This window comes from Onychomys torridus, chromosome 13, assembly GCF_903995425.1.
Source record: "Onychomys torridus chromosome 13, mOncTor1.1, whole genome shotgun sequence".
NCBI classification, from domain to species: Eukaryota; Metazoa; Chordata; class Mammalia; order Rodentia; family Cricetidae; genus Onychomys; species Onychomys torridus.
Window position 1 is genome coordinate 53982344 of NC_050455.1, and position 21149 is coordinate 54003492.

The 21149-nt window shown below is 46.6% G+C and overlaps 1 protein-coding gene across 10 annotated transcripts in view; it reads left to right on the forward strand.

Moving 5' to 3' along the window:
• The window catches only part of Znf532 (zinc finger protein 532), a 112210-nt gene that overhangs the window by 48360 nt on the left and 42701 nt on the right, over positions 1 to 21149 (forward strand). For 8 of the 10 annotated variants that reach the window (XM_036204297.1, XM_036204299.1, XM_036204293.1 and 5 more), the window contains 3 exons: positions 148 to 2501; positions 15168 to 15349; positions 19788 to 19964. In XM_036204297.1, the coding sequence (XP_036060190.1) occupies positions 165 to 2501; positions 15168 to 15349; positions 19788 to 19964 (2696 nt within the window). In that variant the 5' untranslated portion in view covers positions 148 to 164. The remainder of the gene's footprint in view (positions 1 to 147; positions 2502 to 15167; positions 15350 to 19787; positions 19965 to 21149) is intronic. The other 2 variants (XM_036204301.1, XM_036204300.1) reach the window with 1 other exon arrangement.

Below are 21149 nucleotides of genomic sequence, written 5' to 3' on the forward strand. Positions count from 1 at the left end.
GATTGGGTTAGTTTCCACTTACTTTCTGGCCACACAAGGTGGAGTTGCTGCTGTGCACACTTGGTAATCAATCAGCACTGTGTTAGTTGAACTGACTTCATTATCAGTGTCTATTGCTGATGGGATTCTTTTCCCTTCCCTCAACAGAACATCTGATCAAATTCATGACCATGGGGGATATGAAGACCCCAGACTTTGATGACCTCTTGGCAGCATTTGATATACCAGATATGGTCGACCCCAAAGCAGCGATTGAGTCTGGACATGATGACCATGAAAACCACATTAAGCAGAACGCTCATGTGGACGATGACTCTCACACCCCATCATCCTCAGATGTTGGCGTGAGTGTGATTGTAAAGAATGTCCGAAGCATCGACTCCTCTGAGGGAGCTGAAAAAGACAGCAGCCACAGTTCCACAGGCAACGGCTTACATAACGGGTTCCTCACAGCACCTTCTCTTGACAGCTATGGTAAGGATGGAGCGAAGTCCTTGAAAGGAGACACACCTACCTCAGAGGTGACTCTTAAAGACCCAGCATTCAGCCAGTTCAGCCCTATCTCCAGTGCTGAAGAGTTTGATGATGACGAGAAAATAGAGGTGGATGACCCTCCCGATAAGGAAGAGACAGAGTCCAGTTTCAGAGCAAATGTGCCGACTGGCTCAGCTCCCCAGCAGGACTATGAGAAGCTGAAGTCACTTGGAGGGGGAAACACAACCAAGGCTGGAATCTCTGCATCAGGCCACACGGAGAAAAACAAAGTCAAGAGAGAGACAGAAACAAATTCCATAGCCCTGAGTGTTTACGAGCCTTTTAAGGTCAGAAAAACAGAAGATAAGTTGAAGGAGACCTCTGAGAAGCTGCTTGAAAACAGGGTCCTTGATGGGAAGCTGAGCTCTGAGAAGGACAGCCCCCTCGCTGCCGTCACATCTTCCAAAGCCAAGTCGGCCTCCAAGCTGTCTTCGTGCATAGCTGCCATCGCAGCCCTCAGTGCTAAGAAGGCCGCTTCCGATTCCTGCAAAGAACCTGTGGCCAACTCAAGGGAAGCGTCTCCGTTACCAAAGGAAGTGAACGACAGTCCCAAAGCTGCCGACAAGTCTCCTGAGTCCCAGAATCTCATTGATGGCACCAAGAAAGCCTCCCTTAAGCCGTCAGATAGTCCCAGGAGCGTATCCAGTGAGAACAGCAGCAAAGGGTCCCCATCTTCTCCTGTGGGGTCTACCCCAGCAATCCCCAAAGTCCGTATCAAGACCATCAAGACATCTTCTGGGGAGATCAAGAGGACAGTGACTAGAGTGTTGCCAGAAGTGGATCTGGACGCTGGGAAGAAGCCCTCTGAGCAGGCGGCGTCTGTGATGGCGTCTGTGACGTCACTCCTGTCATCTTCAGCGTCAGCCGCTGTCCTTTCCTCTCCCCCCAGGGCCCCTCTGCAGACGGCCATGGTGACCAGCGCAGTTTCCTCTGCAGAGCTGACCCCGAAACAGGTCACCATCAAGCCCGTGGCTACTGCTTTCCTTCCCGTGTCTGCTGTCAAGACGGCAGGGTCTCAGGTCATCAACCTGAAGCTTGCTAATAACACCACAGTGAAAGCCACAGTCATATCTGCTGCCTCTGTGCAGAGTGCCAGCAGCGCCATCATCAAAGCTGCCAACGCCATCCAGCAGCAAACCGTCGTGGTGCCAGCATCCAGCCTGGCCAATGCCAAACTCGTGCCAAAGACTGTGCACCTTGCCAACCTTAACCTTCTGCCTCAGGGTGCCCAGGCCACCTCTGAACTCCGCCAAGTGCTAACCAAACCTCAGCAACAAATAAAGCAGGCAATAATCAATGCCGCGGCCTCACAGCCACCTAAGAAGGTGTCTCGAGTCCAGGTGGTGTCGTCTCTGCAGAGTTCTGTGGTGGAAGCTTTCAACAAGGTGCTGAGTAGTGTCAATCCAGTCCCTGTTTACATCCCGAACCTCAGTCCTCCCGCCAGCGCGGGGATCACGTTGCCGATGCGGGGGTATAAGTGCTTGGAGTGTGGGGACTCCTTTGCCCTGGAGAAGAGCCTGACCCAGCACTATGACCGGCGTAGTGTGCGCATCGAAGTGACGTGCAACCACTGTACAAAGAACCTTGTTTTTTACAACAAATGCAGCCTCCTTTCCCATGCCCGAGGGCATAAGGAGAAAGGCGTGGTGATGCAGTGCTCCCACTTAATTCTCAAACCAGTCCCAGCAGACCAGATGATAGTGTCTCCGTCCAGCAATACTCCTTCTTCCACTCTGCAGAGCTCTGTGGGAGCCGGCACACACACTGTAACAAAAATCCAGTCTGGCATAACTGGGGCGGTTATTTCAGCGCCCCCAAGCACACCCATCAGCCCAGCTATGCCCCTAGATGAAGACCCCTCCAAGCTCTGTAGACACAGTCTCAAATGTTTGGAGTGTAATGAAGTCTTCCAGGATGAGACGTCCCTGGCTACACATTTCCAGCACGCAGCAGATACAAGTGGACAAGTAGAGTATCATTTAAATTTGGGTGTTTCGGTGATGAGTCTGTGGCCACGAGTGCTCCATCAGATACCTTGAATATGGGGTGGCAGCACAGTTACGTGGAGGTTGTGTGTGTGTGTGTGTGTGTGTGTGTGTGTGTGTGTGTGTGTGTGTATGCGTGTGCAAGCAAGCTTGGGGAAGGCAAAGGATTGTTTTCATAGGATAGGTGCAGTGTTGAAATACAAGGGTGAATCTTCCAGGTAGGAAGGGTGTGCTCTGGTTGAGTTAAGTAATTGTTCAGGCATTGGAATATATAGTGGAGTCTGAGATTTACAGTAAATGTAGAGTGTCATCCATCGTATTAAGTGTTTAGTTTGGATTACATTGGCACAGTATGAGTTTTTACTCATGGTTTTAGAATTTTGACACTTACTGGTATGTATAACACTGAAATGATTTATAAACACATCTACTAGGGAACCGACTCTAAGGCACGTCTGCTTAGGGAGTGTGGTTCAAAAGTGTGTTCAGTAATGTTCATGGCAGTGGGTTTCAACTATAAACTGCAAACCATCTGGCCCAGTAAACCTTTGTGTCTTTGCAGCTTGAGGTGAAGTACAGGCTGCTGTTGGTGAAATACATTTTATAATTTGCATCAACTCCTTGTCTTTTGCATTTACTTTCTCCATGAAGCAACATTTGCCTACTATATAGCCTGCATAGTGAGCATTCCTAACATGCTGAGTGAAGTAATTCCCAAGGAGAGAGAACGTGGTATACTTATATAGTTGGGTGGGAAAAGTTGTATGGCTCGAAGTGGGGGACAGGGGCGGCTAGGTTGAGCTCCCGTCTGGGACATCTCCATCTTTTCATGGAGGTCCAGTGGTAGGTGGGCTTCCATGTGTTTCCCCCAGTATTTCATTACCTAGGAACCCCGTGCTATGGTCAGAAGCCTGACACTACTGTCTCTGTAATTCTTCAATGTCAACTGCTGACTTAAACTATTTGTAGGATTGTGAGTTTAGGCAAAGAAAGATAATAATACCTGTCTTGATGTTGTTTTGTATTCCCCCTCTGTTTTTTCTGTGTAGTTGAAGTAGAAGCAATGAATTTTGACCATATTTTTGTAGGTTGGGTATTTCATGTATCCCGGAAGAGGAAGAGTTGCCATACCAGCTGTTGCTCTCAGAGAACGACCTAGTGATGATAGTTGGGTTCTGTCCATGCACACCCCCCTTATCTTGTCACCAGTTCCCCGTAAGGGCAGTCTTCCCTCATCATGGAAATAAAAGCCCCAAAGCCATTTCCTGAGTGGTTTGTGCTGTTGTCTGTCAGTGGGCAGGGAGTGCTGGGCTGGGTCCTGGCTCAGAGTTTGTACACTGTCGTGGTTGTGGGTTCTTAGCTTGGAGCCTCTGTCAGTCAGTTAGGTCATTTCTTCGGGACCTGGAAGGACACGGGTGGAGTAGCTTTTGTTCTCAGATAAACAATTTCAGGATTGACATTCAGAATAGGGTCAAACAGCGGTAAAGGGCTCTACCCTGAGAGATGTCTCCTGTTACTCGGTCATCATTTTCTTGTGTTTTGCTGGGACAAGTAAAACCTGTTGATCATATACATCACCTGCAATCCAAAGGAATGAGTCATGGCAGCTGTACATTAAGTAAAACATCTACACCCATTCTACAGTTATGCCAGGTCCCCCACCCAGCTCTTACTAAATAAAAACCGAGAGGTGTTTATTTCGTAAGCCTTTGCCAGCTGTGGAACCAGCTCTTCAGGACTGGTATCTTAGCGCTGCCCTGCATTAAACTTTCCTCCTGGCACTCACTTCCTTATCTCGTGGCAATCATGGTCCACAAGACCTCGGGTATAGTCTCCTGTGATGCACAAACAGCTGGCTCAGCTGGTCAGCAGCTGGGGCCTGGGCTAGCTTTGCAAGGAATGGCTCTTCTCCTTGCATCTAGTTTGAGCCCCGTGGAGAGTTTTCTGAACCCGGAAAAACACTATGGCCTTGTAGTGTAGTGGGAGCTCAGGTGGCCCTCCGCCAGCGCCTCCGTAGCAGCAGACGGCAGGGCTGCAGTATTCAAGAAGGGGGCATACTTATTGTCCGTCGTCTAGTCTCAGTCCAGGAACTACCTATTGAAATAGTATCCTCTTTGAGAATGGTACCTCAAATTTTTTTCCTTATAAGTTTTGGAGGTTGAATCAGGGTACCTCTAGCGTCAAAGGCTTTTGCAAGCCAGTTTCCTGTTCTCTGCTGTGTCCATGGATTCAAAACCTACTTTTGGTTTCTATTTTCACATGAATCTCCACACTCTGGGTTACTCCTTGGTGGATTTCTGCACAGTTGTAGAAACTCGCTTGTGCTCACGTCCTATCATGCCCTCTGGAACAGGTTCCCAGGGCCATCAAAGCCTGTGCTTGCTGCTCTTGGGGCGTTCCCTCCTGGGCATGTTAGATTCCTGGGGTGACCCTGCTGGCTCTGTTAGATTCTGAAGGTTTGAAGGTGGCCTCAGGGGCCCTTGACCAACACGAAGCTTTTCAGTTTGGGTTAGCTGAGCCTGGAGTGGGCCACTGTTTTATTTGTAGGAGGGTCTTATTTCTTTTATTATTTTGAGATAATTGTAGACTCACATAAGAAATCTGAGAAGTTCTGTGTGTACCTTTCATTCAGTCCCCTGATGGTAACAGCTCACCCACAAAATCGTAGAACAATATCACAGTCAAGACATTGACATCAGCGTGGTCAGACAGCGCAGTAACTCTCCCCCCATGAGACTAGCCCCCACTGTTAATCAACGTGTCCCAACCCTGCCTGGCAACTGCTGCCTGTTTGGGTTTCTATAAACTTGCCAATTCACGAACATTAAAATAAGGAAGCCATGCAGTATGTAAGTGGATTGGCCTTTTTCACTCAGCCTAGCTCCCCGGAAATGCATCTAGGTTGTTGCCTCTATCTGTACAGATGCTGTTTGGTTTAGGATGGTGAGTTATGTTCTCAGTAAACCCATCATAAGCTGAAAGCCTAAGAAGATGTCCAAGACAAGACCAAATAGCCTAGCTTTGAAACACTGGAATGTCAGCTGTTCGCCTTTGTGACTGTGTGGTTCTGTGGCTGACTGCCCAGCACTGAACAGACTGTAGCCCGTGCCTGGGGAAGGTCAGGTCAGGATTCAGGATTCCAAGTGTGCTTTTTCTGGGTGTATTACTTCTGAGCCAATCACAGCTAGTTGGGGACCCTCTGTAGCCCATTCTGGTTTATGGCGGTATAGTAGTGTAAGCAAATGGTTGTACCATAGTTTCTGTTTTGTTTTTTTTGTTTTTTTTTTCATTACAAAAATGTTGAGTTGGAGAGATGGCTTAGCAGTTAAGAACACTTCCTGCTCTTGCACAGGATCCTGATCTGCTTCTCAACCACATGGCGACTCACATCTATTAACTCTAGTTCTACGGCATCTCATGCCCTCTTCTGACCTCTGTGAGTATTGCATACATGTGGTACACACACACACACACACACACACACACACACACACACACACGCTGAATACTGATACACATTAAAGTTAAACATTTAAAAAATGGGCCGGGCAGTGGTTACACATGCCTTTAATCCCAGCACTTGAGAGGCAGAGGCAGAGGCAGGTGGAGCTCTGTGAGTTCGAGGCCAGCCTGGGCTACAAAACGAGTTCCAGGACAGCTAGGGCTGTTACACAGAGAAACTCTGTCTTGAAAGAAAAAGAAAAGGGAAAAAATTTAAAAAGTGTGTTGTGCTCATTGTTGGGGTGCTTTGTGTACATATGTGTGTGTACCCCCATGCCTACCTGGTATCTATGTGGGTGCTGGGGATTGAACCTAGGTTTACTGCAAGAGCAACAAGTGCTCACACCCACTGAGCCCTCTCTCTAGACGATCTACCTGATACCTTGTTTTTATATTTTGAGGCTGGTTCTCTGTATGTAGCCCTGCCTGTCCTGGAACTTGCTATGTAGACCAGGTTGGCCTCAAACTCCCAGAGATCCACCTGCCTCTGCCTCTTGAATGCAGGGGTTAAAAACATGTGTCCCATGCTGGGCACCCCAAAGGTTTTTAGTTGTGTGTGTAACCTCTGTGTTCGTGATCCGCTTTGCGTGTCGGTAGCAGCTTGACTGTGTTGTGGGGTTCAGTTTTGGCCCATGCAAGGCCCCTTCTCTAGCACCACATGTTGAGAGGCTGTCTTTCCTTCTGGGAACAGTGTGCACTTTCGTCGGATGTGCTTTGGGGCAGCTTCTGATCTGTGTGTGCGTCCCTCTCCCCATGCACCCAGGTTGGCAGCTCATGATGCGTACTGTCATCAATAGAGTAGACGCCTCTTTCCTGATTCTGCCACCTCATTTGCATCTACAAAGAAATCCTGTCAGCCCTGTGATAGGAAATTTGTTAAAGGGAGTTTGAGGGGAGAATTGGCATCATTGTGTTCTGAGTCTTTGAGTCCCCAAACACAGCCTCACCCCACTTATTTAGGGCTTTAATTGCTTTGTGCTTTCCAGCCTTTGAATTCTGTTCATGTTTTGATAGGTTTTGGTTGCTTGATCAATTGATCAAGCAGTCAGTTGTTTGTGGTACTGGGGATGAAACTCAGAGCTCCAGATGTACTTGAAGTACATCCCCAGCTGAAATTTATTATTTTCAAACAATATAATTTTGGTGTGCACAAATTCATTGATAGTATGTAGAGAGATGAATGTTGTTTATTATTGTGTATGTTGTGAGTCTCTTGAACTTACCGGTTTCAGAGTTTGAGCGTTTCAGCTACTGATTTTCCAGTTATGGGAACAGCCACACCCCATGGAGTGGGTGCACCTGGTCAAGCTGTGTGACCCTTTTGCTGTACTGTGATAATCATTCCTTCCTTCCTTCCTTCATTCATTTATTTATTGTTTTTCGAGACAGGGTTTCTCTGTGTGGTATAACACACCCCCCCCCCCCACGGTTTCTCTGTAGCTTTGGAGCCTGTCCTAGACTAGCTCTGTAGCCCAGGCTGGCCTTGAACTCACAGGGATCCACCTGCCTTTGCCTCCCGAGTGCTGGGATTACAGGCGTACGCCACCACCGCTAGGTGAGATTCTTTTGCATCTATATTCATGTAGGTTTACCACCCCCTGCCCTCTGCTGTCCTTGTCTGGCTTGGGGTAGGTTGCTCATAGCTTTGTAGAATGAACTGAGAAATTTCTTCTCCCCTGTGTTCCATTTGAGAGTGAGTAGAATTGGAGTTAGTATCTCTTTAAATGCTTGGTAGGTTCTCCATTGAAACCATGTGGGCCTGGAGATTTCTTTGGACACTTTCCATTCTCACAGGATTGGTGAAGGGGCTCCTGTCCCTCTTGCCTGCCCCTCTTCTGGCTCTATCTGGGCCGGGCCTTTGGAACAGTTTCAGGAAGTGGGAATCTGGCATGGCCTGGTAGCTACACTATTTCCTGGGGGCCTTGCTCACTCACCTAGGTTTCTATGCTGCCTCTGGCTGCTGCTTCCATGTTCCCTGGACACCAGAGAGCAGGCTTTGGGGTGCGGAGGGGGGTGGTCTTCAGCTCCAGTCCACAAATGTGGATGCTCCCAGCCCGTTCTTTACCGCAGCTCCTGGCCAGGCTGCTTTCTTGCTCTCTCTTCAGTCTGCCATGGGTGTTTTCTTGGGCTCCATTTTACTGGAAGCAGAAGTTGTTGTTCCACTTTCCTTTCCCTTTCCTTTCTTGTGTGTTTTGAGACGGATCTTGCTTTGTAGTCCAGGCTGGCCTTGAACTCAGGATCCCGTGCTCCCCGGTTCTGAGATTGCAGGCATGCACCAGCACATCTGCCCTTTGTCTCTTTCGTTTTTGTGTTTGAGACAGGGTCCCTCTGTTCTGTAGCTCTGGCTGTCCTGGAACTCACTGTCCTTTCTTTAATGTGAGATCTGGAAGTGTTCACCTTCTGTTCCACCTGAGCCTTCCCAGCAGCCCTTATAGGTGAGACTAGGTTCTTGTTGGGACTATTTTTTAATTCATTGTTTTTTGATTAGCATATAAAGAAATAAATTTACTGTGTGGCTTTTTCATGTACATCATTCTGAGTTTTTGTTTGTTTGTTTGTTTTTTGTTTTTTCAAGGCACAGTTTCTCTGTGTAGCCCTGGCTGTCCTGGAACTCACTTTGTAGACCAGGCTGGCCTCGAACTCACAGAGATCTGCCTGCCTCTGCCTCCCGAGTGCTGGGATTAAAGGTGTGTGCCACCACGCCTGGCACTCCGTTGTGTTTTTATTTATTCTTTGCTGTTCTCCTCCCGTGCTGGCCCACTGTCTCCTGACAGATGGCTCCCTTCTTCTTTCATGTCATGCACATTCCATTTGGGTTTTCTCTTTGACTGGCCATTCTCCACCCAGTGTCAGTTTCTTCCCGCTCAGTCCCATCTTTCAGAGGAGAGACCACTTCCTCTCTTCCCTCTCATGGCCTGTGAGCGCCCCTCAGCTTTTCTCCTGAAACCTCAGCCGTGCTGAGTAGCTTGGCCCTGGTTCCCCTCATTCTCTTTCTTTCCAGTGCTGGGGACGGAACCAGAGCCTCCTCCGCGTTAGGAAGTCTCTCTACCCTGGTGCCCCACCCCTCGCCACAGGTTTCCTTTCTTTTTATCTTTCCTCTTTTGCTTTTTGTCTCACGTGTATTTTCAGAACAGACTGTCCGTTTCCCTGTGCTTCTGAACCCAGCAAGGCTTTTCTCTGAGACTGCTGCTATGGCTGGACTGGCCACAGCTCTCTCCACTGACTCCCGCTTACTATTCCTGCCGCCTGGCTGACGTTGGCTGAGCTTGTCTCTTGTCCTTCCCACGTTTTAGAAACGCTCTGTAGGAAACCTTCAGTCAGCCCAGGGCAGCAGAACATCTCTGTCGGGAGCTGGCGCCACGTTCAGCCATGCCCTGGTAGTCTCTGGAAATAGCTGGCTTGCCATACAGAGCTTGTGTCGGCTTCTTTGCCTTCCACTGCTCTATGCCTGAGTCATGGGGTCTTATCATGCTGACAGGTGATACGGTCCAGGAATCCCAGCAGATGCTTGGGTGGGCTCTGCACCTGAGGGAGAGGATAGTCTCTTCACTGCAGCACGGAACCAAGCAGTGTAACAGAGACGGAGCTGTGGGCAGGCCACACAACTTACTCATGCACTCACATGCACTTGAGATACACCCTTGTGCTCACGTCACACTCAGACACACTCTTGCACTCATGCACATCCACAGATTCACAGTCCTTCTTGCACTTACACACACTCATAAACTCACTTATGTGTTCATAAACACTCACAGGCTACAGTTTGGGGCTCATTTCCACTGCCTGATGCAAATACCTGTTTCAGGCACCTTGAACAAGGCGGTGGGTAGAGAGGCCAGAGAGCGCTCCTATTGGTGAAATGTTCCAAAGCAGATATCTGCAGGTTTAATCATTGATGCTGAGATGCACTGGAATGCCACGCTTTACTTCTTAGTCAAACATGGCCAAATTTAGTCAACTGCAGGCTGGAAATACGTAATGTAAGCTCTTAGTTGTGAAAACATCTTTTCTTTCTCTAGGCTCCATTAGCTGTAAAACCAGAGAGTAGCAGGCTCTTTGGTATACTCTTTTATTCTGGCAATTGGAAAAAACAGATGTCTAGTTAGTGGCAGCGCGGGGACTTGGGGCAAGAGTCCTTCATTGCCAGCTCACTGTCTCTCCTCTTTTATGTTGCTTCCCTGGGACACAGAAGCTTAGGACTTTCAGTGGGGACGTGAGGAGCCCAAAGAGAGTAGACCCTTGGGCTTACAGCCACCTTGGGCTCCGGAGTACAGCAGATGAAGAAGGAACGTCTGCATGGTCCTCACTTTCAGAAACGGATCACTCATTTCAGTTTCCAGAACTTTCTGGGCATTAACATCTTTCTTTTGAATACTTCAGTTACGTCGTGTATATGGTGTTTGTGTACCACGTGCATGCTTGGTGCCCACAGTGGTTGGAAGAGGGCATAGGACCCCTGGAACTGGAGTCACTAATGGTTGTAAGCGGATGTGGGAGCTTTTAACTGTAGAGCCATCTCTCCAGTGTCTCTGAGCAATTACAACAATTATTGTATGTTTTGGAGCTGGTGAGATGGCTCAGCAGAGAAATGTGCCTGCCACATCAGGCTTGAGGATCCAGTTCCATCCCTGGAACCTACATACTGGAAGGAGAGAGCCAACCCCACAATTGTTCTCTGAACTCCACATGAATGCCTGCCTCTATCCCTCCCCCCCAATGTGTGTGTGTGTGTGTGTGTGTGTGTATGTGTGTATGTATGAGAGAGAGAGAGAGCAGAGAGCGCGCGCACGTGCATGCAGGTGTAGCACCCCCTGGCCAGACCGCCCCTGGAGCTGGAGGTGCACTCGGTTGTGAGCTGCCCCTGATAGGGGTTCTGGGATCTGTTCCTCATCAAGAGCAGTGCATGTTCTTAACTGCTGAGCCATCTCCTCAGTCCCCTTTCTGGGAATCGTTAACCTGGCATCCTATACATTAAATTCTTTTGAGCAATATCTGCCTGTTCTCATTTCTAGATAAACTTCTCAAGAGCTTTCTTCTAGAAGTCATGGAGCATCCCACCCACCCCATCATTATCAGAAGACTAAGTTTCCTTTCATCCACTCTTTCCCACCCTCTTCCCTCAGCACGCTAGGCAGGTGCCTCACGGCTGAGCTGTACTCACAGCCTTTGGCTTTTATTTTTAGACAGGCTCTTGCTGTTACCATGATGGTCTCGAACTTGTCATGATCCTCTTGCCCCAATGCAGGGATTACAGATGTGGGCCACTGGCTTTCAGCTGAAGACGTTTTGGCACTGCTTCCCAAACTGCTAATTTTGTCTTGCTTGAACTAGTCCTGCCTCGGTTTACATGGTAATGTCACCAATTCTTAACAGATCTGTGTTTTCTAAAGTAATCGTGGAAGTAGTTTGTTTATATGTGTCTGCCGTACAGCGTCCGGTGAATATCCTCATTTGGTCAGCTCTTGCTAGGGGTCCTGACTGTGGCAAGGGATTTGGAAGCAACTGTTAACTAATTAGCTCTGGGAACAAAGGATCCATGCAGTCAGTATGTGACACATGCTTTGTATGTCTCCCATTTTAGTGAGATCTGAAGTAAAGCTGTTTCCTCTTCTAATTGTGAAAACGTGAAAGCCAGGAAAGAAACTGCTATGCTTTATCATGCCCATTAAAAATGTCGTCTTACTGTAGTGCAGTTTATGGAACTCTGTTAAAGGGTGCAGTAATTGACTTAGCATCTGGGCCCCCACTGAGCTGCGGTGGTCTGGCTTTTAGATCTATTTGATTTACCTGGGAGTGGGTGCTTTGTATAGGTAGTTGTATTCTCTAGCTCCTCTAGCCTTACCCCTTTACTTATCTCAGGCTGCATTTCTCCCCAAAAGAACAAATTGAAACAAAGAATTGTTTTTCTTGATGCCCAGGTAATTCCTGATTTATGCAAAGAGGGTGCTGAGTCCCACAGTCCAGGTTAACAGGACATCCAGCCCCTCCCCCTCCTCCAGCCTGTGATGTTCTGCCAGCTGTCAATTTCAGGCGCTGGCCGCCGGCCACCGGGCTCAGGAAGGACTGTGACCTTTTCAGCTCCCTTTCCTGGTCATCCAGAGCTGCCTTACTATTGACAAGTAGAATTAATTGAAAAATCATTCCCTGAGCAAATGAAATTGCCCCAGAGAAGAAATTAGCCGCTTCACCTGAGCATCAAAACCGTTATGCATGTTCTGATGGCATTAAGCCTAATGTCCAGAGACATAAACTCATGTGCATGCATTTCTTCTGTTTTGTTCTGTTTCTGAGCCACACACCACTGGGTTTGGCTGCTGCTTCTCCTACTGAGTTGCTGAGCAGCCTTAATTTGTGCCAATTAGGGGAACTTTCTTTGACTTAAATAAAAAGGAAGGAAAAGTCAGACCACAAAAGAATCCGGATGCTCTCCTGTGCTCAGTGTGCCCTGTGAGCCCAGACAATGTGCATTTTGTCATGAATTTAGAGCATCCCAGAGAGCTGGTGCTCCCCCCCCCCCCCGGTGCTGACAAAGCCCATTTCCATTGTCTGCAGCAAGGACAGTTATGCAATCTGGGCCCCCTGCACAGTTCAGGAAACAGTGTCATCTGAGTTCAGAAACATGGGTACCGTGCAGCATGCATCAAGGAGAGAGAGTGCTTACAACCACAATGGAGTGGAGGTGAGGCACCCTGGAGTAGTGTGGGGTGTGTGCACAGATGCGTGTGCACCTGTGTAAGATCCCTACACATCCGCTGTGACCAGTGACCATATCCTCCCTTTTCAAGAGCTCCAGGATCGATGCCATTGATTGGAGGCTGGACTCCTTACACTCTCTTCTTTACTTCTGGGCGTGACGTGGGTGGGGAGCCTCATCTGGTGTCTGTGCGTGATTGGGAAAGGGGGTTATGACAATGGTGATGGTGGTGAGCATAATAAGTTGTGCATTTTATATGTATTGTAAAGAGTAACCACTTGTTATTACTTCTTGATGGATGATAATGTCAAGGTTTTTGTTTGTTTGTTTTGGTTTTAGCTTTTACTCAACACATGCCCCTTGTTCTTCTAGATTTTCTTTTCTTTTGGCTTTGTATTATTACAAAAGTATGACCACGTTGTAGATATGGGAGAAGCTATGGGAAAGAGAACGTAATTTCTTATCGTAACATAACCGGGTCATCTTCTTTGACATTCAGGTTTATTTGTTCATGTTTCTCAACTCTGTATTTTTTGTGGTTGTTCCGTTCACATGGCCCCATCCCACTCTTCCCACTGCCCCGCCACCAGAGCCTGATTGAATCCTGGTTCCTGCCATTAGCAGTGGGACGTAGAACACATTTCTTTACATCATTAAGTCTTATTTCCACCTCTGTAAAACGAAGGTATTATTGACTTCATAGATTATGAGAAATAAATGATTTGATGTACTTAAATCTATATAAAGTTCCTAATGTATTTAAAGGACTTAATTCACTGCTTGGCTCATGGTGAATTGAAACCAATCTGTATCTATATCTATATTTATATCTATATACGTACATGGGTATGTGTGTGTGTAAACCTATGAATGTGTGCATATGTATATGTGTAGGCATATATCTATAATGTTTTTGGACTTCTTTTAGAATTGAAAGTATGAGTTTTCTTTCCAGTAAGTGCACACTAAGATGCCGCCATGGTTCTCAGGTGGGATAATGGCTTGTGGAGGAGGAGAAGAGTGGTTCACGGAGGAGTGATTGCCCTGACTGTAATGATAGCAGGCCCTTGGAACTAGTGACTGTTGACTGGTTTTGTTGTCGCATGCTTTACCCTTGGAAGGATGTGTTACTAGGAGTGGTGTCTTTTAATGACATTAACCTCATCAACACTGCCTGTAATGCTCTTATTTTGTGATTACAATAAACGTTTTATGGGATAAAACTTGTATTTTAGTCCTTTCAGGAGAAAAACCAAGAGTTAATTTTCTTTCTTTCTTACTTTCTTTTTGTTTTTTCGAGACAGGGTTTCACTATGTAGTTCTGGCTGTCCTGGAACTCGCTCTGTAGACCAGGCTGGCCTTGAACTCACAGAGATCCTCCTGCCTCTGCCTCCCGAGTGCTGGGATTAAAGGTGTGCACCACCACCATCTGGCAAGAAATAATTTTCAAGTGAGTTTTCTTTTTCTCTTAGTATAAGTCACTTCAGAGCTTAAATTTTGGGGCTTTAATTTGAAATAACTATGAAAACTTAAAAATCTGTTGTCAGCTGCTGTCAGTCTGAGTATTTTTAATCTCAGAAACCTATAGTTTGATCTTTATTTGACTTATTTTAGAATGCAAGAGGTAGTTGTTTTTGCACAAATATCCGAAAAGTGTATTGATTTTAGCTCACACTCTGTTGGATTTGTTTCGAGGATGGTAGTCAGTTTATATTGACTGAGGTTTTTTTTAATGTTTTAGAAATATATTTATACTTATATTTAAGAGAATGAAAAATAGAGTATTTGAAGGTTTTTTGATAATTAAATATTTTTCTTCAAGGAAGGTTTCAGTATTTTAATACAGTCAGATTTTAAGCTTTGTAAAATTCCTTGTGCTCTGCAAATTTCAATTTAATGTCCAAATTTATTTATTTGAGCTTGAGTTTTTTTTTATTTTAATTATAAATCATGTTATGGCCAGTTCATCCATTTGAAGGCCAACTTAGGTACAAAAAGAAAACCAATCCCTAAGCCATACAAGGAAGAAACTGGATTAACCTGGGTGAGTTTGTGTTGTTCCTGAGGCAAGTTCTGGATTGTGGGAAGTACAGCTCCTGTTGGGCCCGTGAGCTCGGTGATGTGTTGATCTGCCAATACAGTTTGCAAGAGGACCTTTGCTCTGGACAAGATGCAAGAGGAACAGGCCTGGAAGCAGTTAAAGCTGCTGGTGTTTTTTTAGCTTACACGTTGGCGTGAACCTGCCTCTGTATTGCTGATCACGTTTATTTTACAGGGTGAAAAATTTCCATTAAACATGTGATCTTCAGGTTTGCTCTTCCCGTGGGCTTTAGAGTCATTAATAGCGGTGTTTAAAATGAGACGCGTAACTACTGTACAGCTTAACTAAGGTACTTGCCTATAGCCATGCTTAGCAGGACCAATCGTGTCTCCCCCTTTGGTTTATCTAGAAGACTTGCACTGTCTGCCAGATGCTGCTTCCTAACCAGTGCAGTTATGCTTCACACCAGAGAATCCATCAGCACAAATCTCCCTACACCTGCCCCGAGTGCGGGGCCATCTGCAGGTCGGTGCACTTCCAGACCCACGTCACCAAGAACTGTCTGCACTACACACGGAGAGTTGGTTTTCGGTCAGTATGTTGTTCACTTCTGTGCAAGTTGTTCACTGGTAACTGCACCTCGATTTGAAGGGCCCGTGCACACACCTAGTTCTCAGGGCTGTCTGGTGTTACTACAGCTCACAGATCCTCTGGGAACTTAGCTCATTTGTGGTAGAGTTGATCCGTTTGAATCCAAGTTTAATGTCATGTCATTATCCATACAGATGAGGTTAAGTTGGGTGATCCTTTCAGGTAAATGTGCGTGTGCTGGAGCTCGGCCATGACTGACAGCCTGCACAGCCCTTTCCCCCACCCCTGCCCGTGGGTTGTTGCCCTCCCCTTGTTTATCCTCTGCAGGAATACCAAGCCTTTCTCCACTCTTACCAGTCCCCTCCTGATAAATATAAACATGGTGAATTGCCATAACCACACACAAGGGTCAGGTGAACATTTTTATGTCACCAGTCTGTGGAGCCCACCCTCAAAGTCCTTCCCTTCTGCCTCCTCCATCTCAGTTCCCGCCCTTTTGTCTTCTCACTGGCCCTGGAGATTCCCAGATGTGTATTTTTTGACATCTGGCAACTTTAACGTTAATCTATCCATTGTTAGGGGATGATATACTTCGTTCTCAGACTCCGTGACCTTCTTAAATGTGCTTCCGTCCCATAACACTTGACCTGATGAAAACCCCTCAAGGGACTATGTCATGGAGGACATGGCTTTGTTTTAGCTTTGTTTCACTGTGGCATGTGTTTATCTTACCATGTTTGGTTAGACTGTTAATGTGCAATGGTTTTCCTTAGTCATAATTTGTCACAAGGTTTATAAAATGAGGTAGCATTGGTGTAGTTTGATGGTTTTATTTCATTTTAGGTTATGTTCCGAGATCACTAATTCCTGGGTGGCTCTGCCCAGTTGTTTTTCTTTTTCTTCCTCCTCCTCTTAAGATTTATTTCTTTTTCTTTTTTGTGTGTAGGTATTTTGCCTGCATGTGTGCATGTCTGTTCGCCATGTATGTGTGTTGCCTGAGGAAGTCAGAAGAAGACCTCCGTTCTCTTGAAACTTGAGTTACAAATGGTTGTTAGTTGCTGTGTGGGTGCTTGGAATTGAACTCGTGAAGAAGAGCCAATGCTCTGAACTGCTGAGTCATCTCTCCAGCTCCCCTCTGCTCAGTTTTCTAACACTAAAACATGAGGCAGATTCCTATTTTTATTCTTATACCTTCAAATTTGTAGTGTGCAAATGCCTTATGGTTTGAGATCTAACCTGGTAGGAAACTAGAAAACAAGAAACCAAGGTTTTTCCTTGTGTCAGATTTTCTTGTCATGATTTGTGTGAAATTCCCGTGTCCTCTCTCCTTTTTGTCCTCTGTAACTTGGGAGATGACCTGTCTCCAGCCCTCAGAGATGTGACAGTTAAACAGGATGGTCCACAGAGCTACGCAGAATAGTACTTTGTTCTTACCACATGCTTGGGAACTGTGAGTGGATTCTGCACAGAGCCAGGGAGCAGCTGTGCAGCTTGGACGCTTGCTGCTGTTCTCTGCTGAGTGCTATGTGCTCCCACAGAATTCCTCTCAGTGAAAACAAGGGTACATCGGAAGGAATAGAGGACAGCCTTCTGCACTCTGACAGACATCTCACATGCAGGCTGAAAGCCTGCACCTTGCTGGGAGAAGATCACTCTGACCTTCCTTTGCCCCAGGCAGACTTGCTTAAATTGGTGCTTTCCATTTTCCATTTTGGATTTTAGCAAGTTTTTCTTAACTGTGGATTTTCTAGGCTAGACTTGAGGGTATACAGACTGTGAAAACATCATGCTTGGGGGTTTTCTATATTAGCTTTTGATTCAGGGACCTACTATGACACCCTGGCTGTCTTGGAACTTGCTGTGTGGACAAGGCTGGCCTCACTCCTGAGCCTCCAGAGCTGGGATTATCAATAAGCATCACTGTGCCCATCTCCCATGCTTGTTTGTTGTGAAGTTTAGTTCATGCTGACTTCTTTGGAAAAGATACAAAAACTCAGACATTTTCCCTGCCCACCCCCCCCCCCCCCCTTTTTTTTTAAAAATGAAGAGTCTTATATTGTAGCCCAGGCTAGCCTGAAACAGTCCGGCCTGGGGTTAGACACCAGTGCTCATGCCCAGTCCTCCTGCTGTTTTAAATAATGGGGTAGTTCCTGACTGGTCTTGGCAGCCTGTCGGTCCTGCCCTGTCTCTCTGTCTCTGTCTCTCTCCTCTCTGTCATCTCTCTCTTGTCTCTGTAGTTAACCATTGTAGGTATGATCTTTCTGTAGCAAGGAAGATTTTCTGAGGCCCCACTCCTGCCTCTGTCCCTTTCTAGGCAGGAACTTGCATATCTTTTCATCCTGTTGGGTCTCTTAAATACGGCTAGGCCTGGAGCCTACTTAACTTGTGAATGTCAATTATGAATAAAAGTCGAATATTTTTCTGAATTTTCCTGCCTTCTGATACGTACATTTAAGGAGACATTATTGTCAGATTGTATAGTGTAAACACTTTTTAATTAAAAATAAATAATAAAGAGAGCTAAGCGTGGTGGCGCATGCCTGTCAGCCCAGAACCTGTGAGGTAGATGTTCGGCAGCATTGTGCTAGCGTAAGGTGTCTGAAATCCGTGTTCCATGTGCCTGCTTCACCTGCCATTGTCGTGGCCTCCGCTGCCCCAAACCTCTTCTGCCTCTCTCCTCTCTCCACTTTCTTTTGGCTTCTGTGGTCCACTTTAGACTGAGTCCCTGTCACATCTGCTGCCAACTCAAAAACTGCATTTACTCTGTTTGCGGCCTGGGAAGCTTTTCTCTTGCTCCAGTGGCTCTGGAATATGGGGGCCATTAGTGTACTTCTCTTTGTTCTAGATAGAGTCTGGGCCTGTGCTTGGTGGGAGCTGTGTGTGGCCTGCAGTGTGCTCCACCCTGGGGCAGCATTTGGGTGGCACTGGAACAGGTGGAAAACGTCAGACCCAGACTCTAGCATCTGTCTGTGGTCATACTTCCCTGGATGGGTTTGATCTCCTCAGATGGGAGTCCTCCCTAAGGACAGGAACCAGGGGAGCTGGCAGGCGGCCTCTGACTGTAACCTCATCTCCCCTTACCTTGTAGTCACTAGTTTCTAGGGGAAGGTGGGACTAAAAACAATCTGTCCAGTTCTTATTTTACAAATGAGTCACAGCAGACAGGCGCATTGGGTGGCCCAGGAGACTTTCAGTATGCTTGGCCGACTCTTGTATTGAGATAAGGGCCCCTGTCAGTAGGACAGTGAATCTTTCTTGTTCTCTACTTAAAGTGTTTTAGTTTCTGTGTGGGTGACCATTGTGCCTTAAGACAATAAAACTGAGAATACACTTTGATTTTCTAAAGATGCCTACAAAGCCTTCTAAGGTCTATGCTCTGTAGAATACACATCCTCTGTGTGGCTTTACAGGTGTTATCTCCAGGAGTCCAGGAGTGCCTCTAAGCCTAGAAGGGTCGGGGTGTCTGTCTGACATGGTGTCCAGGAGGACAGGCCCTGTCAGCAGATTTCTTCCCCAGGTGACTTGCTTATACATGATTAGGTACATGTGTGTTCAGTCACAAGCAAGGCATGCTCTCTCAGACAGTTTCCAAGAGCCATGGTGAGCATTCTTAAGTGTTTTCCATATGTGAATCAAGAAGAAAGACTCCATCGTCAAATGGAGGGGTTACAAGTATTGCTGTGAGTCCTTGTGACAGGATGAGCTGGGGGTGGGGCTCGTTTTGAGGTTGTTTCTGTGGGATTAGGTTTGAGCAGGGAATGAGCTAATTGTCATACTTAGACATTCAGAAGCTTGGAGCCAGTTGTTTTGGGAGCTGCTGATTTTTCCGAAGCTTGTGTTGATGTAGTTTCAAGGCCAAATACAAGCCCAGTCAGGTTGTCTTCCAGCAGACAGAACACGCAGGTGGCTGACTTCCAGCACCTCCTGGGTCACCATGCAGCGAGAATATATGGCCCACACCACTGTGTGCTAGGAGACCATGGGCCATACCCTCTCCATGTGCCCCTCTCTGTCCCTCTGTCGAGGGCATGTAGGTGCAGATCCCAAGACCTCTTCCATTAGAAAGGTCTCCCATGTGGTACGAGGAGAGGTGGGGACATCAGAGCCTAGTAGCAGTCCAGTACGTGAACGTCCTTCCCCTGTTCCGGATCCCTGTTCTTGCTGGGTCCCCTCACGGTCTGTTGGCTTTACTATATATCCTTCCTCAAAATGTTGAAGATGCTCCACACACTGACCACCTGTACATTACTTTTCTTCATGATCTTTCCTCTTAAACACACAAAATTAACTTTACTCTGTTGCAAGCAGAGAAGTATTTTCCAAAAGCCACGAGAAACCTCTGTGGGCTGTGAGATGTGTTCGTTTCGCCCTGTCACACAGTGATGTCCCTCACGGTGTTCCGTAGTCTGTGCTAACAACAGTGTTGTTTCTCTAACAGATGTGTACATTGCAATGTTGTGTACTCTGACGTGGCCGCACTGAAGTCTCACATTCAAGGCTCTCACTGTGAAGTCTTCTACAAGTGCCCTATCTGTCCAATGGCGTTTAAGTCCGCCCCAAGTACACACTCCCACGCCTACACGCAGCATCCTGGCGTCAAGATAGGAGAACCCAAGTAAGTTACCCATGGCTGAGTTTCACTCTGCTGCTGTAGTGCCATTTAGAGGAGGTTGTCATTGCAGTGAAGACAATGTAAGGTCTGAACATGTGTTGGCTGTGTTGACTGGATATGTGGTGTTCTGCTGGTAGCTCTCCAATCATTCTGCTTTCTCCAGGTAAAGTCTTTGTCCCAAGTGGTCACCTGTTATTCATGCTTTTAGCATTGATTTCTGCTCAACAAACGAAAACGTATCCATTTTATTCCCAAGATGATTTTTAACAAGTAAGTTTTAGGAGAGTTGTCAAATATAAAAACAGAAAACCCAAACGATGTTATGTACGATGCTGCCATCATTTGTTTATTGTAGGACACACTTTTCCCAGCAGTCTTCAAAAGGTGAACTCAGCTTGAGACACTAGTTACTGAATTTACTTTCTAGCTGGGCAAGCCATTGATTAGTGGAAGTAAATCTAATTTTACTTAATGTTGTTCTTGCTTTAGGGCTGGTGAATGTCTGCTGCAGGGGTCAGTCAGCAACGGGGAGGGCAGTGCGGGCGCAGGGGCAGCTCAGAGTTCCGCCAGCTGCCAGTTGTGAGGCCTGTGAGGCCTGTGAGGGATTGTTACCTGTCTCAACCTCTCCTGTAAGTGCAGGTCATGCTTGTGTCCCAGGGTTGGAGTGAGGTTAGAATAAGGTGATGTGGCTGACATTTGTGGCCTGAGGCGTCTGTTTGGGGTGGAGAGGGACTCTATAAGCATTGTTTCTATATTTACTCACTCCCTCTTTGTGTGCACACAGTGAACCACCTGGTGGTGGTCATTTTATTCCTGATTCCTGTGGCCATGTGCAGTGTGATGACTGGAGGCTAGGTTGGCTTGCCCAGTATCTCAGTGCTTTTTCATCTGTAACTTCCATATCAAAGATGCCTAAGGGAAAGAGATGGAGATGTGCACTGTAATACCTGTACTTCTTCATATGTCCATTTGTTTTTAATTTTGGGGAAATACTATTGGATATGTACAAATGGCTGTTTACTAAAACAACGATAAAATCTACTTATTCAAATAGGTCTTTTTCTTGATGTTTTGTGTATTGATCTTCAAAGGGAGGCAAATTACAAATTAGAGGATTTGAATTCCACTGGATGTCTTCACACAGAGACAGGGACTAGTGAGATTAATGAATGTGTCTCCTGTGTTCAT